The 19353-nt window shown below is 46.3% G+C and overlaps 1 protein-coding gene across 2 annotated transcripts in view; it reads left to right on the top strand.

Moving 5' to 3' along the window:
- The window catches only part of Etv6 (ETS variant transcription factor 6), a 238163-nt gene that overhangs the window by 184804 nt on the left and 34006 nt on the right, over positions 1-19353 (top strand). The window contains exons 3-4 of one of the 2 annotated variants that reach the window (XM_057786278.1): positions 3085-3249; positions 13036-13170. In XM_057786278.1, coding sequence (XP_057642261.1) covers positions 3085-3249; positions 13036-13170 — 300 coding nt within the window. The remainder of the gene's footprint in view (positions 1-3084; positions 3250-13035; positions 13171-19353) is intronic. The other variant, XM_057786286.1, reaches the window with a different exon arrangement.

Genomic DNA, 19353 nt, shown 5'->3' with positions numbered 1-19353 from the left:
CGTTACACACATCAGCATAGGGAGCTTTAGGGCCCTTGAAGGGAGTGGGTTCTTTTGTTGTTGTTGTTGTTCCTGTTAAAATTACAGGGGCTGGAGAGATGGCTCAGAGGTTAAGAGCATTGCCTGCTCTTCCAAAGGTCCTGAGTTCAATTCCCAGCAACCACATGATGGCTCACAACCATCTGCAATGGGGTCTGGTGCCCTCTTCTGACCTGCAGGCATATACACAGACAGAACATTGTATACATAATAAATAAATTAATATAAAAAAATTACAAAGCACATGCTATATCCTGGCCTTTTTATCCCATTGAATTAAAAAAGAAATAGCAGAGGGACTTGACTTGCAACACAACTGCATAGCAAGCCTATCTCTGGCTCAGTGGGCTGTCCACCTTCTCCTCACACTAATGGAAGCGCAGTGAGGCTGATCGATTTCCTGAGTGTCCTCCAAGCAGGTTGCTGGCAGCATCAGGGTCACTGTTGTCTAGCGGCCAAGTGCTCTCTGTAACCTGCCGTCCAGCTAGCTGTTCACGTGCCCAGAGCCTCTGTGTGGGCTCCTGGGGAGGGGGTTTCCAAGCTCTGTGGCCTTGGTTGCTTCAAGGCTGAGCTGTGGGAGAGATTAATGGGAAGTGAGAAGAGAAACTGTGATTCTTGCCCTGCAGTGTGTTGTTGGGAGTGTGTGACTCTTTTTTGTGTTTAGGGAAAAGATTACTCATGAGGATTTTCTTCCATAGAGAATAAAGAACCTCAAATTACTGCTTGTGGCCCCCGCCCCCTTCTCACCCACCTCTCTGTTTCAGTTTGTCCTCAGTAGCAACGTCAGCATTTTGCTTTCATTTCCCCTCTTAGGTAGGCTTTGGTTCTCTATTTACTTAAACATCGCAACAAGCTGCCCCAGACCTGGTTGCCTGTATCACCCTAAAAGCCCTCCAGCCACTAGGTGCTTTCCTGTGGCCAGCCTGATTGGAACCTGCACCCATCCCCTCCCACTTTCCAGTATATCTGAAGTCACAAGTTGGCGTGCTGTTCTTGTTCCGAGTGGGCACCACTGACAGTAGGAAGAAGGGTTGAAGGTTTTCCCAGGATAGCCTCTTCTGAAAGAGGTGGCTACTTTTTGCGTCCACAAACCAATTTAATAGGCATTGCTTTCTGACCAATCAAGAACCAAAACAAAACCTCAGATACTTTAGTGGTCCTGTTTCCTTCTAAAGGTCAAAAAGCAGTCATGTATTACATACAGTAGCTACCTCGTAATGCTACTTGTTTGGTCCATGTGATAAACATTACCATAAAATTTAAAAGCTAAGAAAACACACTCAAATTCTTGGAGTTTGGATTAGATTGGTGGCTTTGATTTTAGGGTAGTGAGGATTGAACTTGGACCTCACGCATAGTACAATAACCCCCAGTCCTCTTTGGACTTGAGATGAGGTCTCATTGAGATGCCAGGCTGACCTTGAACTCACTCTGTAGCCCAGGCAGCTGCTTGTGGCCTTGCATTCCTTTCCAAGTAGCTGTGTTACCAGGCCCAGCCAATTGACTGGTTGTAAGGAATCTTCTGGGGACTTCTGTTCTCCAAAACCATCTTCCTCTTGGAAGGCGGAGCCAGCAGTCACGGTCAGAGCCTGGAAGACTCTGAGAAGACTCCCTGGGATCTGAGCTATTTGTCCCTCAGTCTCAACAGCCTGGGCATCCAAGGGACCCAACAGTACTTTATCATGCCCAGTTTAGGAGGAAAAGTGGTTTGTTCCAGGATTGAGCTGAAGGGCACATTTTTAAGACATGTGCAGTAGCTCTGCAAGGACACTGGTCCCACTGAGCTCTTGTTGAGCTCTGGATTCTGTGACTTTGGAAGATAAAGCCCTTGCACTGCCAGGATTCAAGGTCTAAATAATTACCAAAGGCTCTTCTTCCCAAATCCCCACCCAGCCCCCCCACGCAAGAGGTTTTGCCCCTGTAACTTACAGCAATACTTACCATATTATAAACTGCTTTTTAAAGTATTTACTAACCTACTGAGCAGCAAACTAGGCATATATCGATATGTATTCAAAGCATATATTTTAAACGATATATGCAAACACAGTAAAAAGAAAAGCAAAAAGCAGTGTTAAATGCTTTCACAAACCTCATCAATGTCCAGGTTAATAGAAGAGGCCTGGACTCCCATCTCTGTGAACTCACATCTCTGTATTCAGCCTGCTGTGATACCGCAGGTCATGTAGCCCCTAGAACATTCCCTATGTGTCCATGAAAGGATGAGGGTAAAAAGAGAAAATCATGTTACTATTGTTCTGAAAAGCGTATTTGCTGCAAAGGCACTGTGCAAGGGTCTTGGGAACCCAGAGGGTTCCCAAGGGTCACACTTTGAGAACTATTGTTCTAATCACTGGAAGAATTTATCAAAGTTTCCCGTAGCAGCAAAATGAACTAAAAACTCAGACTCCCTGCCTCCCAGAGATACAACCTGAACCACCCCGTTGGTGACATCTGACCCACTTCCAGTCCATCAGCAAGACAAACAGTGAGTCAAAGGACCTTGTGTGTTTCTCTGGCTTCGCGTTTGCCAGAGGCTAGCCTGCCACTTCCCAGAGGCTGGGTAGATGACTTTTCCTGGAAAAGGTTTTAGGGGATGCTTCATCTTTGGCAGCTCTGGGGGTCAAGACCAGCCCTGGAACACTTCCATTTCAAAGGGCTCTGGGCCACAATCACATCAGCTCTGAGTCTAAGGTCTCCTGCTAAATACATTGAGATGTGTCATGCTTCCAGTCCTCCTTTGGTGCCCTGATCTGTGTTAGAGCCAACTTGACCTTAGTGCGGCCCCAGAGACAGACTCTTAAGAAGACCTGTCATCCTTGAAACACGTAAAAAGGTGTTCCCCTCTTCTTCCCCTAAGTAAAAAGTTAATGTGACCCACGCTTAAGCCCTTACAAACCTGGGCCTTGGAACTCAACCGAAGGCTCTTGAAACATAAAGTCTCGGTTCTGTTATTTATTCCAAGACTATCCCCCCCCCCGCCCCCCTTTGTCCCACCTGCGTAACTGACAAGATCTTTTCTCTCTACCTTATGCTCTCCAACAGGCTTGCAGCCGATTTACTGGAGCAGAGATGACGTAGCCCAGTGGCTCAAGTGGGCGGAAAACGAGTTTTCTTTAAGGCCCATTGAGAGCAACACGTTTGAAATGAATGGCAAGGCGCTCCTGCTGCTGACCAAAGAGGATTTCCGCTACCGATCTCCTCATTCAGGTGAGAGTCTGTTTCGTGCATAGGCTCAGCATGAAAATATGGCCAGTGGTTGGTCTTTCCCAAACTCATCCTGACACCATACTCTCCACAGAAGGTCTCAATGACTCCTTAAGAAAAGGGAGATCCACTGTCATTGCCCAGTGTGTGGGGAAGAGGAGGTTTCCAGATCAAAGAGACTGTTAGGTTAGAAGTAATTCACCTGTGACCAGATGCCGGAACTTTAAGGGGTCTAAGGTCCTATCAAATAGAGAAGAAAAGCTCTGTTCCTCCCGTTTTATCTGCCTTGCCCCGATCCTAAAGACTTTAGAAGAGATGGCTAAGAGCGCATGTGCTGTGAACCACTTGGTTAAAAACACAGGAGACCTAGGCATGGCGGTGCACACCTGTAATCCCAGTATCCAGGAGGTTAAGGCGGGAGGGTCATGAATCGAAAACCAGCCTGGGCTGCATAAGAACCTATCTAAAATAACAACAGTCAAGTAATAAAGGAAGAGTTTGGGCCTTGCTGATACCTTCACACGGTCACGTTATCTAGTCGTTGAGCAGTTAAATAGTTGCCCCATTGAATGGATCTGGGGTGATTAAAATGCGGAGATGTGTTTGATTACTAGACTCAGAAAGACCCAATTAATAAAGGAGAACAGACAGGTTTCACTTTGTCTTCACTTTTACTTAGAGTTACTGCTCACATAGCATTCAGGCAGAAGAGATTTATGTGTCCATTATTTTATATGAACAAAATCTCTCAAGTCACTATCGACTTAATTCATATTATGCTCTCCATCCTTGTTTAAAAAATAAAAAGAAACTCAACTTTCAAGGTTCCTTTAATTCAGTTAAAAAGAAAAAAAAAGACATTGGCAAACCAGGCATCATGGTGTAGACTGCAATCCTAGCACACAGAAGCCTGAGGCAGGGGGATCATGAGTAGGAGACCAGCCTGAAATACATTTTGAGACACACTGTCTCCAAGACTCGTGTGTGTGTGTGTGTGTGTGTGTGTGTGTGTGTGTGTGTGTGTGTTGGGAGCACTTTAGAAGGAGGAGTCCAATTGGGTGAGGTAGATCACTGAAATATCTGAACTGAAATGGATTTACCTTTCCTCATAGTAAATGAAACATTTGTAGTTCAGCTTAGCTATCAAAATAGACTAAATAGAATGCTTGGGAACCAGAGCCAATCGAAGTTCATAACTCACGCTGTCACGCTGTCCCATCACAATAATGGGCGTGTGGGGGTCCTCTACCCCCAGGCATGTGACCCTGCTTTCTTCACTGCCGAATTCACCATGGAACTCTGAGGGTGAACCGCAGGCTCCATTCTTAACCCAGCCACAGGCAGAAAGGACCTAGCAGAGACTTTCTTGACAAGCTAAACACTTAGACCTCCCACACCAGGCATGCTTTTACTGACTTCGCTTTCTCTATTTTATAATTGGTCAAAAGGAAACCCACATTTCTGAGTCAAAATGAAACAGAAGAGAGAACTGTTTGCAAACTGGGGAGTGTGTTACTTGAGATGATAATCTACTTGTCAAGAGTGTACGCATAGCCGATCATCACCTGAAAAGTCCATACGTTAACAGCGTCAGGGTTCCACTGTCAGCCCGCTGACACAGAGAAGGGAGAAGCTGCGGAGCCACAGAAGAGACTCTCAAGTAGCAGATGGCATTTAGGCAGTGGCCCTCTAGCCCTAGCCTTTGGAACACCAGCAGTGTATAATAGAGTGGAGCTAATCACAGCCTTTCACTGGTAATTCCATTCCTAAAATAATATCACAAGGACATTATCCAGTAGTGGACAAAGAACAATGTCCTTAGCGAGTCTATTTATAACACTGTAAACTGGAAATACCCCGACCACCCCCAGTATGAGACTAGCTGGACAAGCTTGGAATGATCAATATAATACCCCATAGCTCCACAGCTGACTGTTCACGCGTCCTCTCTGTGACTACTCCTTCATCACATCATTCAGGATCCTGTGAATCCTATTCAGGAGCTGAAGCAGAGGGTTGGCAAGGAGCAGATGTGCAGTGTGGAGGTGGGGCAGTCTGGCTGGGGTCTTGAAACGTTGGTGGTGATCAGAACCAAGACAGGGCAAGAGAGAAGGGGACAATCCCAAGAGTATTTAGCAGACACTCTCCAGACTTGATGACTGATTTGGTGTTCGATGAGGAGGAGGGGAGAGATTATCCCCCAATTCCTGACCCGATGAGGTAACAGTATTTACTGAACTAGGGAACCCCTTCTGGTTTGCAAAGATTTCTGTGTCGGACACATCGTCCATAAATCATTCAAGAGGAACTTCCCTAGGAGATAAGTAAATGCAGTCCTGGTAGTCAGAAAGCATTGTGACTAGAACAGATCAAGCCGAAGACAAGTGGAGTGACGTCGTGGGAGCAGATGGAGTGGTCCAAGAGAGACTGCTGGGAAACCCCATATTGACGGGCTAGGGGAAGAAGAGATGGGAGGTGGGAAGAAAGCCAGGGCAGCAGTCTCGGCAGCCAGGAAGCCTCCTAGGAGGGGCAGGTTAAGGTTCCTGGCAGTGAATGCCGTTAAGGTGGGACTGTTCCCCACGGTACCACAACTGCCCTTTGATTTGACACAGGGGAGGTGACCTCAGCTAGTGAGTGCAGTGTGGGGAAGGCTTCCCTTGGAGGGAAAACGAGAAAGCCAAGGGAAGAAGTAGAGATAACGAAACTGATAGCGTCTGGGGATGGTTGACGCCAGGTGAAGAAGGGCTAGATCATGACTGGAAGCAAAGATGAGGACAAAAGGATGAGGGAGGGCTATGGGGAAACCTTGAAACTGCCTATATGCTAACGGACAGAAACCCAAAGATTTTGAGATGATTCTGACTATAAACTAGAAAGTTCCGTATGGAATTATGGTAACAGAAGGAACAAGAAATTTCCACACAAGTAACGTAATGAGGCTGTGTCTGTGCTCTAATGCAGTACTGAGAAACTATGACCTGGAGTTAATAAAAGCCGTGCCCACAAGAGATGCCACCTAGTAGATGTGTATTCTGTGAGACCAGTGTTTGGTGCCTGTCTCCTTTCTCCTGCCAGGTCTGTGGCATTATTCTCATTTTGTGCAAAAGCAGAGGCAAGTGTAACTAAGTCATCAAACTAACAGCCAGAGGGAGAATAATTTGCCTAAGCACAGAGAGCTGACGACAGGACCCAGGCTTCAGACTTGGGCTGGCCTCCTCTGGAGCCCAAATTCTGTTCTCAAAAAGTAAAATAAATAATTTTCAGCACCACACACCACACCACACCACGCCCCCACACCACCTCCACTTATAGTAGGGTCTCTGAGTTCTTGATCTTCAAACACTGACAAGACTACCAGGCTGGTGCTTTTCACTCTCTCTGCTGTTTTAAACAACCACCTCATCCCCCACCAAGAATTGAACAGAGTGCCTCACATGCTGAGCTCCAACCTTATTTACCCTTATCCCTTACACCCTACCCCTTTTGCCCACCCCTTATGCTCCCTGCCCCCCTCCCGCCCCACCCCACTTGCTTCCTTGTTTGATGAAGGTCATGCTGGGTTACCCAGGTGCATCTTGAATTTGCAATCCTCCCCCAGGATTACCCAGCCCAACTTTTGAGAGAAATTCCATTAAGAATTTGGAGCTACAGAGCTAGCTCAGTGGGTGTGTGTGAGCCTGAGAGTCTGAATTCAAATTCTCAGCACTCACATAAAAAGCTGAGCACAGTCGTGTGTGTGCCTGAAGCCCCAGCACCAAGAAAGTCGCAGGCATGTCCCAAGAATTCACTGACTGTTTGACCCAGTCAAATGGTGGATTTCCAGTTCACTGAGAGACCATGTCCATACTGCAAGACAGAGATGATGGAGAAGACACTGAAGTCCCTTCTGGCTTCCTCATTCATGTACCTGTGCAGTCGAGTGCATACACCCCATCACACACACACACATACACACACACACACACACACAAACCAACACAACAAGAGGGGGGAAAAGTAGGATTTAAGATTTCAAAATAGGTTGCCTGGCTTTTAAAATACACGTGTTGAAGCTGTTTGTGTTTCAGGGTGCATATGTGACCCAGGATAATGTATCAGTATCAGGACATAAAGCTGGAAGGTACAGACATTTCCAGTTTCCAGCTCTGCCTCCAGGGAAGATGTAAGTGAAGCTCCCAGCGTCATGGTAGATCCACCTCTGCGGCATGTTGTGTGCCTGGGCCCTGTGCATCTGCATGCAGATGTGTGGACGAGCCAGCTGTTGGCTCCACATCCAGAGGCCTGGGTTCCATTGCCTAGTACTGTAAGGCACTAGTTGGGACCAGTTTTTCCTCTTCTGAGAATGTGGAGATTTGCTAAGTTAGGCACACTGTTGAGCACTATGAATATGGAGATTTGCTAAGTTAGGCACACTGTTGAGCTCCGTGGCTCAAGCTTTGCTTTCAGTAAGAAACTAGACAACTTGTTCCAAATACCGTCTGTCTTCCAGAGATCTGTTCATGTTAGCTTGGTTTTTGTGAGGCAGCGTTGAAGGTCCTTCAGTACAGGCTTACTCACAAGGGTTAAGAGAGACGCTTGGAAGAAAGTAAGGCACGATGTGGGCCTTCTCAAAGAGGAGTCACCCAAAGCAAAACATGTCCAAGTGTGTGCAGACCTTTGAAGGGCGAGTCACCAGTTTCATGTTTTCCTGAGCTGTCATGATGGCTCAGCAAATGAAGGTGCTTGCCTCCAAGTCTGGTGATCTGACTTTGATCCTAGACACACATACTGGAAGAAAAGAACCAACTCGCACAAACTGTCCTCTGAATATCATGTGTGTGCTTTGTTGTGTACTTCTGTACACACATACACACAAACACACAATTTATTATTTTTATTATTATTTATTATTATTATGAAAAGACAAATGAGTTTATCTGCACATTTAAGGATTTGAAGAATATATCCACTGAGCAGGTGGGTATTAGAGGAGCCAGAGGGTAGTAGACATGGAGGGAGGTGCAGGGCCATCTTCATTTATTTAGGAAGTTGTAGCAATTTTGTAGGCAAGGAATGTTTTTGAACACTCTAGAAGCCAAGATTGAATTTCAAGAAAGTCGGATTCCAACTCAACAGAACTTTTTACCAAGTAGAGTCATCGAAAAACAAAATGGTTTTCTTATGCCAGGGCTGGCTGCCCACCATAGGACTTACTCCGCCAATGCCATTTCTTGGCAGGGGAAGGGGAGCAAGGGGACTCCTAGAGAGCAGAAGTTTGAGCCAATCTAAGACATTTCTAGAGTCCTTAAGACCTAATATCCCCAGTTGTTACAGGTACATTGAGCTACCGAGTGTTACACACGGTGCCTGTACAGTGTACTGCCTCCTGCAGAGCTGATCCAGCCATTTCTCTGGTGCTGAGGAGCCATGTCTGATGTAGCTGTGCCCACACACAAGGGTCATAAAGTTAAGTTTCCCTGACAGAGTTGGGACTCAGGCTTCCATAACTGTTAACCAGCCCCGTGAAAGGCGTTTGCATGGTCATCATCAGGTAAAGCTCCGGCAGAGGCTGCTCTGCTTTCTTCTGTGGGAAATCCCCTCTGCAGAGCTCCTTCCCTACCAGCTGTTGGTGAAAAAAAATAAAACATGAAGGCAGAGCCCATGTCAGCAACCCTGGGTTTAGCCCAGTGTGGCCCAAGATAAGGTACAGGGGGGAGAGAGGCCTTGGTTCACCTTCTTTGCCCTTTTCTCAAAGGGGAATATAGAACCCAGACCTTGCTCGTCAGTTCTCCATGAGGGACCTGACTGTCCTGGGCCACTTGGATGATGTCAGTGATCAGGATGGTAGCGTGACGGTAGATCTGGTGCCGGCTGTAGCCCTTGCTGAGAAGCTCTTACTATGTGTTCTGTGCTCATCTCATTATGTGGACCAAGTCAATGGATTCTTGGTGTTCTACACAGTGACTGGGGTCTGAATGAGGAAGACCAGGCCTGAGGCAGTTAAAGGGCATGTTAAAGGGGTAGCCTGCGGGTCCCAAGGCATCAGCTAGCCATTCCACCGTAGAAAACTGTAACTCTAGGGACCACCAAGATGGTTCATGGGGTGAGTTCATTTGCCATGAGCGCCTGGTGACCTGAATTTGATGCCTGGAACACAAGTGATGGTGGAAGGACAGAACCTGCTCTCCAGGATTGCCCTCTGACCTCCACACCTACACCGTGACACTCACACACACACAGAGTAACAATAAATCATTTTGTGTGTGTGTTTTGTTTTTTAAGACAGGGCTTCTCTGTGTAGCTTTGGAATCTGTCCTGGAACTCGCTCTGTAGACCAGGCTAGCCTTGAACTCACAGAGATCCACCTGCGTCTGCCTCCCAAGTGCCAGGATTAAAGGCATGTGTGCCACTACCGCCCAGTATAAATAAAATATTTTTTAAAGAAATAACTCAGGAAAGAATGTGGCTTCATCCTCCTGGCCCTTGTTTTAGGCCCCCTCACCAGCCTGAGGAGGTGTGGGCACACCAGCTCTGTTCCAAGTCCTTCTTTACATTATTGTCCTTGATCCTTTATGATGAGGAAAAGAGGCAGGTGCTACAGTGTGCATTTTGCAGAGACACGCAGGGACTTGCTCAAGGTGACCTGGTACCCAGGCTGACTGCGTCTGCAGTCTGTGCCCCTTGCTGAGGGAATAGCACTGAACACCCTTCACAGACACTAAATTTGTATTTCCTGGCCTCCCCTTCCAAAATGGATACAGTAATTGCAGACTTTTTTTTTAATAGTAATCATCAAGAGCACATTTCTTTAATGTTTGCGTTTTCTATTCTGCATAATGCCAAAATAAAACATTGATCAAATCCACAAGCTCAAACCCAGTATGGCCATGTAAATTAGGAAGGGTTAGGAAGACGTTATACTAAACGGAAAGAAAAAAGTGTTGATTAGGGACTTATTTTTGTATGAGATTAAAATGTGAATCATTAAAATAGGACTATATTTTGGGTTCTGCATTCCCTTCTCGTCAGAGCCACAGCAGTGGCTCCTGGTTTGGAGCATTGAAACCCTTCGCAGCTCTTCAGAGTTTCAACCTGGTACCCAGTACAGGTTCTGCTTTGCCACATCATTTCCAAAATGTGGGCAGAGCTCTTCTGTGTCCACCTGCCTGTCCTATCCTATGAAAATCCCCTTGCAACTGGGGTCTCTGGTTTTATTTATTCCTAATTGAAAATGGCAGCAGTTAACTGCCCCAACAGTAACCGAAATTCAAAGATGGGTGGTGGAATGAGTAGCAGCTAGCTAGGGAAGTTCCTTGGGGTGGGTACCTGGGAAAGGGCAACCACCTATAGAACTTGATTCGGTACATAGGGGAGGCAGTAGATAGGTTTGGAGGGAAAAACCACTCATGGAGTGTTTCTGCATTCATGCTCAGTTTGGAAGAAAAAATAGCAATATCTGTAGCCCAAAATACACAGTTAAATTAAGTTGTTAATTAGAATGGCTTTAAAAATGGCTAAGATCAGACACAAAGGCCCATTGTTTGGTACACTTATTGACTGCATATCTTTATTAGGAAGAGTGTGGGGAGGACAGTACAGCCTGTGGTGTTTTTTAAAAATTAATCACCCATCCTTATAGAGTTTCCCTGCATTGTGAACTTGGATCAAAGCCAGAGAGGGGTGGAACCAGTTTGTGGTAGGGTTTTTGTATGTATGTATGTGTGTGTGTGTGTGTGTGTGTGTAATAATCTACTCAGTACACACTTCAATACCAAGTTACAGCACCCACCATTCCTTCCCTCCGAGCACTGACATGTTGAGATCATTTCGTGGAGCTTGTAGGACCTTGGGGTGATGCCTAGATGTAGTTTTAAAGAAAGGGCAACCCCATATTGTCCCAGTTCTTTATAGAGAGTGGCCACTTCTGACCAACACTAATGAAGTTTGTTATTTGTTAACACCTCCAACCCCAGCCTGGGCTCTGAGCAGGTTAGAAAGTTGTAGTCTCCACAGAAGTTGTCATTCTTGTTGTCGTTGTTGTTGTTGTTGTTGTATGAGATAGGGTCTTACTCTGTAGCCCAGGCTAGCTTCAAATTTTCCATCTTCAGCCTCCTACCACGCCATCTAGCTGACAGGTAAAATTTTTGTTAAGAATCTGTAAGCTAAAATTTCTATGAAGAGGGGGCTGGAGAGATGGCTCAGAGGTTAAGAGCATTGTCTGCTCTTCCAAAGGTCCTGAGTTCAATTCCCAGCAACCACATGGTGTCTCACAACCATCTATAATGCGGTCTGGTGCCCTCTTCTGGCTTGCAGGCATATACACAGACAGAATATTGTCTACATAATAAATAAATTTTAAAAAAATTCTATGAAGAATCCGTGAGTTGTTTTGCACATTTAAAATGTAACTACCGAAGGATGTCATTTTCTTTAAATAATTCTGAAGTGCAAGCAGAGAGAGATGTTAAAAGAGTATTTTCACAAAAATAGGAAGACGTTGGGACAGCTTAAAACTCCCCCAGCTCTGGGATCATCGTCTGATGGGCTCTCTAACATCAAACAGCAGGTCACTCCGGTATCATTTCAGCAGCTTAAAGCGTCAGTACCGTGGGGACATCTTCAAAACCGAATGTAGTTGTGGATCCTTTGCTCGCACTGAGCTAATCCATGAGTCCCCCTCTGGAGGGTCTATAGTGTTAGCCCATCTTTTGTCTAGATGGTTTTTTATTTAGACTGGGTATGTTTGACTTTAAACAATTTATATTGTTTAGAAGGGACTCGGCAAGGAAGGTGGCCCACTGGGTGGAGTATATGTCACAAAAGCATGACAGCTTGCTTGAGTTTGATTCTAGGACACACATAAAGTAGAAGGAAAAGCCAGCTGCACAAAGTTGACCTTTGACCCCCACACATACACACACACACACACACACACACACACATCGTTTTACCTTAAGTGTATTGAATGTTTTGCCTGAGTGTATATTTGGATGCTACATCTTTGCCTAGTGCCCACAGAGGTCAAAAGAGGGTGCCAGATACCTGAAACTGGAGTTTCGGATGGTTGTGAACCACATAGGTGCTGGGAACTGAACCCTGATCCTCTAAAAGAGCAACAAGTGCTCTTAACCACTGATCCATCTCTCAAGTCCCAAAACTTTTTTTAGTATATTACTCTTCTTTTACTTGTTGTTTTTGTATTGTTGTTTGAGACAGGGTCTCAGGTCGCCCAGGCTATCCTCAGGATGGTCTGGAACTCCTGCTGCTCCTGCCTCTCCCTCCCAAGTGCTGGGGTCACGGGTGTGCACCACTATGACCTGCTCTTATTTTTAGCGTGTAGAAACAACTTTGTTGGGAGCTGATGAACCTACAAGAGCTATAGAAAGGAGATAACTATATATCTGTGAGATCATCGCTATAATAAATGTGATATCCATATCCACCACCTCAAAATTTTCTCTTGTCATCTTTATTATTATGGATGTAGTTACGAGAACATTTTCCCCAGCACCCACCCACTTAGCAAACTGTAAGTGTACCATACAGCCTCACTTACTTGACAGCACCCTCCTCTGGCCCTCAGGTACCCACATGCACGTGGCACAGACGCATATACATAAATCAAACTTAAACTAAATCATATAGTAGTAATTTTTAAAAGCCACACAGCCCTGGCATGTTGAGTCGGATGTTGTGCCCGTCCCTGTCTGCTCTGTGAGTTAACATCCGTTCCTTACCTCTGCGGCTGTCACGGCTCCGCGGCTCCTTCGGTAGCCTCCCATCTCCATCTCTTGTTCCCTCTCCCTCCAGGCGATGTGCTCTATGAGCTCCTCCAGCACATTCTGAAGCAGAGGAAACCTCGCATTCTCTTCTCACCTTTCTTCCACCCTGGGAACTCTATCCACACGAAGCCGGAGGTCCTGCTGCATCAGAACCATGAAGAAGGTACTGGAAGACGCTTCTCTTTGCTTGGGGGTTGAGTGGTTAACTGCTAAGCTGTTCTTATTGCTGTAAGTTCATTCTTCATTCAGGAAGCATGGGTTGAGTGCCTACCGTGTGCGTACACCTACTGTGTGCATACACGGGGTGGGGAGTCGCCTGGATTAATAAGGCCTAACACATTGGCTCTCTGGAGTTCACAGTCAGCAGTGTGAACATGGATTACAGTAATATACACAGGGGTGTAGGGTGAGGGAAGATGACACCCGGGTACAGGAAGCAGGTTCACCTTTATCAAAGGAGGAGACTAGAGGAGTCCTTGAAGGCTCTGATACACAGTAAGAATATTCCACTTAGGTAGGGGTTAGGCCTTGGAATAGAGAGAGAGCAAATAGAGAGCTTGATTGGTGAGCCCATTCATCATGGAAATGTTCAAATATATATAATCCATATAGAATAAGATAAATAAAGCCATGTGAGCCATCTATCACCCTGCTTCAGCAATGATGAACATTTTCTACCACAGAACTAATCCAAGGAGGTTAGCCCGGAACCAGAGTGTGGAGAATTGAGATTCTGTGGGTGTAGTTATATGCTTGAGCAGGGTCCTCATAAAAGCTGAGGGAAGGACGAAAACCAATCTAGAGGAAGTTGGCGTTGGGTAAGGGCTTTCTCCATCATGGATCAGAGACCATTGGCTGGGGTGAGCTCAATATCGAGACTCCTGTCGTAGTTGCTGTTCCTTGTGAGAACCATGGAGTATGTGGTCCTGGACAAGCGGGTGTTGGGTGCAGGGCTATAAAATGTGATTTTGTGCTCAGTGCCACTGAATAGCAGGGTGTGTGATGGCATTTGAGCAGAATCTGTCTCCCAGGGTCATCAGGTCCTCCCTCCCCCCTCTCCCTCCCTCCCTCCCTCCCTCTCAGTGAAGCAGGCAGCCAGTATGCAGATGTGTGAACACCACAGTGTGGGACTTTTCCACACGCATTTTCTTTAAAGCCAATTTCAGGGTCCTATTCCTCGGGAAGTTTTGTTGACTAGTGAATCATTCCCAAACACAGGACCGCTACTTTTCTTTTGCGGTCAGACAGTTAAAAACTTGGGCTTGGTATTCTCTTAATTAGCACTTGTGACAAAAAAGAGCCTGACTCCAGGTGGGGGGGGGGTCTCTCAGCAGGTCCTCTCCAGCAGGAGTTAGAGAATAGGCCAGGTTCCCACCCACTCTCAGCCTCTCCTCCAGTAACCCAGGCTAAATTTAGCAGCTATCCCTTCCCCTCAATTCGGGTTTGATGTTCCCCTGCTCTTCTGGCCTTTCTCATTTCCGGCTTGCATAATAGCCAAGAGCCACTCCAGGGAAGAGGAGGTGGGCTCACTGAAGCTTTCAGTAAGGCAGGCATTGTGTTATCTTAGCCCGTCTCTTCAGATACACCGGGTATGGGTTTGGTTCCCCCTCCTTCTTTCTCTTACTATTGAAAAATATTTATTTTCTTTTGGAATTTTCTTCCCAAATGTGGTTGAAGGCATGTGGTTCCTTCCTACTTGGTATGATTTTACTTGGAAGTAGGGGGGGGAGGGGGCAGGGGGAGTGTTGTTCTTCTATGCAGGGGCTAATCCTTCCTAGACAAAGCTGGCCAACTCTGAGAGCTACCCACAAACCAAGGAAACGTAGGTGTGTCCCATCAGGCACCCAAATGATCTGTGCTTGCATGCACTGTGAGGTCAGTGGTGAACTCAGCCACTAAGAGAACAGAGCTAATGAGGCCAAGGTCAAGGGCTTTGTAGCCCTGCAGATCAGGTGGATACACTTTCTAATCAGCCCTTAAAAGTACCAAGGGCATCCACAGAGACCATTCCCTGATGCTAGCAGTCAGGAAGAAAGATCTGAGGACCTCTTCGCTCCCCCTTATTCTGTTGGGACACCATGCCAATCTCGGATGAACAGGGGACCCTATCTCCCAGGTAGTGTCAACAGAAAAACCATTTGAGACCCAGGGGTGAAAGGAAGAATCTACCTCCGGTTTTATACTTTAAAAATGGTGGCTTGCCTTCCCACTTCCAGCCCCTTTCAGTCCTTTAAAAAAAAAAAAGTCAAGTTCAGCATGCAGTGTCTCAAGTAATACATTGGGAAGGCACCGGGTCAGCGAATGGCAGGTGAGGATATAGCAATATATGCTAAGACTATGTAGGGAGAGCTGGCCCAAAACAATTTCTGTAAGATGAAATTACACATACCAAATTTTATACAGAGTGAAGGATACCCAAAACTCTGTTGGCCCAAGACTGTTTGTGTCTTCTGCTGACGTGGCTCGAGCATGTGTTTGTGGGTAAAAGCTGAGTACTTCTAAGCAACATTTTTGGGATCAGAAGTGGTTTGCGTTTCAGGTTTTATAATATCTACATAAATATATGCTATCTCAGGATGGGACCCAAGGTTATCTCTGAAATTCGTTTATTTTGTGTATACCTTATATACGTGGTGTAAAGATGATTTTTTATAGGATTTTTATAGTTTTAATTTTCTACAAATGACCAACATGCCTATGTTTTGAATGTGACCCGCCAGCCAAGGTCAAGTGTGGGATTTGAGACATGTGACATCATGTGAACACTTGGGGTCTCAGAGCTTAGATCTTGGGGTAGAGACAGTCTGTGTGTATATGAGTGGCAGGTCAGAAAGAGGACAGGCACTGAGTATCTGTCAGCCAGACCCCCTGTGAGGCTGAGCATCCTGTTACAGAGAGTGTGCAGAGACACAGACACAAGGCTGCATCTATCTACCCCGTGACCTCACTTCACCCCAACCACCAGCTCAGCCACTTCAGATGCTGGTCATTTCACAATGGGAATTGATATCGCAGGACAGATGTGTCTCATTTGGTCTATCGACGGCTTCCCCACAAATGTCCCCGTGGGTCCTGTACATTGAAGCCTCACCTTCCACTCTAGCAACTGTACGGCAGTGCCAGCTGTGAGGAGCCTCGGATTGGTGCAGGGCTTCCCGTCCTCGATAGGATGGTGACCTCACAGATGCAAACAGTCTCCACAGCATACCTTCTGGAATCCTGTCAGGCCCTGAGCAAAGCAGTTTCCACTCTCTTCAGTTATTAGCTATGGAAGAAGAAGATGAAATATTACTAGGTTGACTATACAGTGCCTCTTTCATTATTGGAAGACTTGGGGTAAAGACACAACAGTCTGCCGATGAGTAAGCCAGGGCAACAGGCATAAACCAGAACCGCTCCAGACGTGTGTGCATGTGAGTCTGTGTGTGTGTGCACATGTGAGACTGTGTGTGTCTGTCTTTGTATGTGTGTCTATGTGTGTGTGCGTGTGACCGCACGTGTATGTGTGACTCTGTGTGTATGTCTCTCTGTGTGTGAGAGACTGTGTGTGTACGGAGTGTTTGTGTGTGTGTGACTATGTGTGTGTATCTCTGTGTGAGAGAGAGACTGTCCTTGTACATGTGTGTGTGTGTTTAAACAATAGCACCTGGAAGTCAGGAAATGAGGCTCCAGTCCCCAATTCTGCCAGAACAAAACAAGTCAACTTTCTCATTTCTCGGACGCTCCGTTTCCCTTGCTGTGACAAGGGAAACGAAATGAGATGGTTCTAAAGGTCCCTTACAGGTTTCAGATCCTAACATAGCCAAGCTATAGAGATGAACAAGACCCAGTCTTCACCCTCAGGGTCTTCAGCAGTTAAGACACAGGAAAGCAGGACGGAGTCCACTGCCCACAAAGCCCCGTTGGTCTCAGTTGTATCAATCACCTTATCAGAACGTCTGGCAGCATGGCCCTTCTCGGCATCAGACAGTAACCTCATTCACTTGTAGTGGAAAGTGCAGTTTCAGAAGATCCCTTTGCTCTGACTGTTATGACTCGTCGTATCTGTAGCCCGTGAGTTCGATAGTAGGTGGGCGGTTGTATAGAAAGGAGGCAACATAATCAATGATGCTGGCACTCGCACCAGAACCAGGGGGCAGAAAGCATCTCTCGACAATTTGGACCAGCAAACGACCATAAAAGCAATCTATCTGGTTACATTCAGTTGTGATGACTGCTTATTTTAAGGCTGTAGTTTCCAAAATCAGTCATGGAACTAACTAAAAGGAAGAGATTGTATTCATGAACCCAGTGTGTTCATGCAGTTGACCCTGGGCCCCTAAACGCTGTCAGTCTGGGCTGAAATCCCAGCGCTCTGCAGAGTGACTCTGTAGAACTGGTCAGTCTGTAGGGAGAAGGGAGACGAGGTTCCTCTGATGCTCTCTTTCCATCTCTCTGCCCTTTCTTATCATTTAAACTCCCCGTTTCACTCTTCCCTGCAATAGTGAGAGGTATGTGTTGTTTTTAATCCCTGCATTTGAGCACACACACACACACCCCCATCAACACATACACAGCCCGTGCGCCCAGCTGATAGTTTCTGTGGTGGTCAGTGAAATGGACAGGGAGGATGGTCTTGTGACAGCTTTTTGTCACAAGGCGCATGTGGGATTCTCAAGTCATGCTGAGAATTTCTACACATCAAAACACTGTCTCGTTTTCCCTAGCCGCTACCACATGGGAACAGCCAGGAACTTAGAAAACAGGTGTCTCTTTGGGGGGAACAGTAGGGTGGCATGCATTCTAATGTGGCCCACTGGAGTTTCATTGTGTGGTCTCTTCCTTGTGGGGAACCTTACATTTTCCATCTCTGCCACCCCAGGTGCCCACAGACTGCTTTAGAATCGTGCACAACTTCACCAAGATAATTAAGATGAGACTTATGACAAGTTTTATTGAGTCCTGCTATATGTCAGCCCTCCTAAGCACTTCAATATTCATATCATCTAATCTTCACAGCCTGCCTAAAAGCAAGTGATATTATCCTAAATTTGTAGATGAGGAAATAGAGACTGAGGGCAGTCAGGTAATATGCTTCCAGACCAAGTGGCAATATGGAGATTTGCGTGCATGCATGAGTGTATTTGTGTGCATGCTATGCATGCATGTGTGGGTGCACCCTCATGTTTGTGCAGGTATGTGTGCGTGTATTTTATGCATGTTCACATTTGCGCAGATACCGGTGTGTGTGCATGTAGAGGCCAGCGGTTCCTGTCGGCTGTCTGCTTTAATCACCCTAAGTTAGATATGTATGAGGCAGAGTCTCTCACCTGAACCCAGAGCTCGCCAGTTCCACTAGCTTGCTTCAGGGATCCCCGCACAGAAAGGATCCCCTATCTCTGCCTCCCATTTGCTGGGATTACAGGTGGGCTACCACACCCACCCAGCATTTCTGTGGTGGCTGCAGGTCTGAACTCTAGTCCTCACGATACACAGCAAGCATATTTTACTTGCTGAGCCATCTCAGATTTAAATCCAGGTGAGGTTCACAACAGACCAAAGAGTTCTTCTCATGTTTTTGTAAGTTTTCAGTGTTAGTGCAGCCTCAAGGGGCGGGGGGTGATTGAAAAAGAGCCACTTTCATAGAGATTAAGTACTAAGGCAATTTCTGAACCCGATTAGGGTGCATTGGATCAGGTGACCTGTTGCTTACACTCTAAAATGTAAGCAGTAAAAATGGTCAAAGAGAATTACAGAGGCCTCCAAATAGGTCTTTTAGTTCATGGCCTATTTTACTTTTCTGAATCAGGGTCGATATGGCCCAGGCTGGCCTCTAACCCACTCTGTAGTAAAGTATGATGTTGAACTTGTGGTTTTCCTGTCTCTTCGTCTCCAGCACTGGGTTGATAGGGCACCACTGGGCTAGGTTCTCTGTGGTACTGAGGGATGGAGCCCAGGGTCTCATGCCCACTGGACAAGAGATCTACCAGCTGAGCTACATCCCAACCCTAGTTCATAATATTAAAAAGCTTACTCAAAATTGAATGGAGTAAGCCTCCTGGATGGTTGTTTTTCTCAGGACGAGTAGACTCAGCATGAGTAGACTCAGCATGAGTAAAACCTCCCAGCCTTGCGACAGACAGGATCCCGTGCGATAGCCAGGGTCTGAATCAGACGCTGGGTGCTGAGAGTGAAGCCAGCACCCTTGACAGCCAACTTATCCTTACAGTGGCTGCAGAGGCACCACAGACAGGAAGCTTTTGTCTGCAGAGGCCATGGCCTCTTACTGATTGTAAAAATCTCACCGCGATTCTCTAGTCTTACTGGAATCGTCTTGATAAATGAAGTGTCCAGGAGGCCACCAGCT

This window comes from Chionomys nivalis, chromosome 1, assembly GCF_950005125.1.
Source record: "Chionomys nivalis chromosome 1, mChiNiv1.1, whole genome shotgun sequence".
Classification (NCBI taxonomy): Eukaryota; Metazoa; Chordata; class Mammalia; order Rodentia; family Cricetidae; genus Chionomys; species Chionomys nivalis.
The sequence above is the reverse complement of the archived record's forward strand: the minus strand, read 5'-3'. Positions and strand labels throughout refer to the sequence as shown.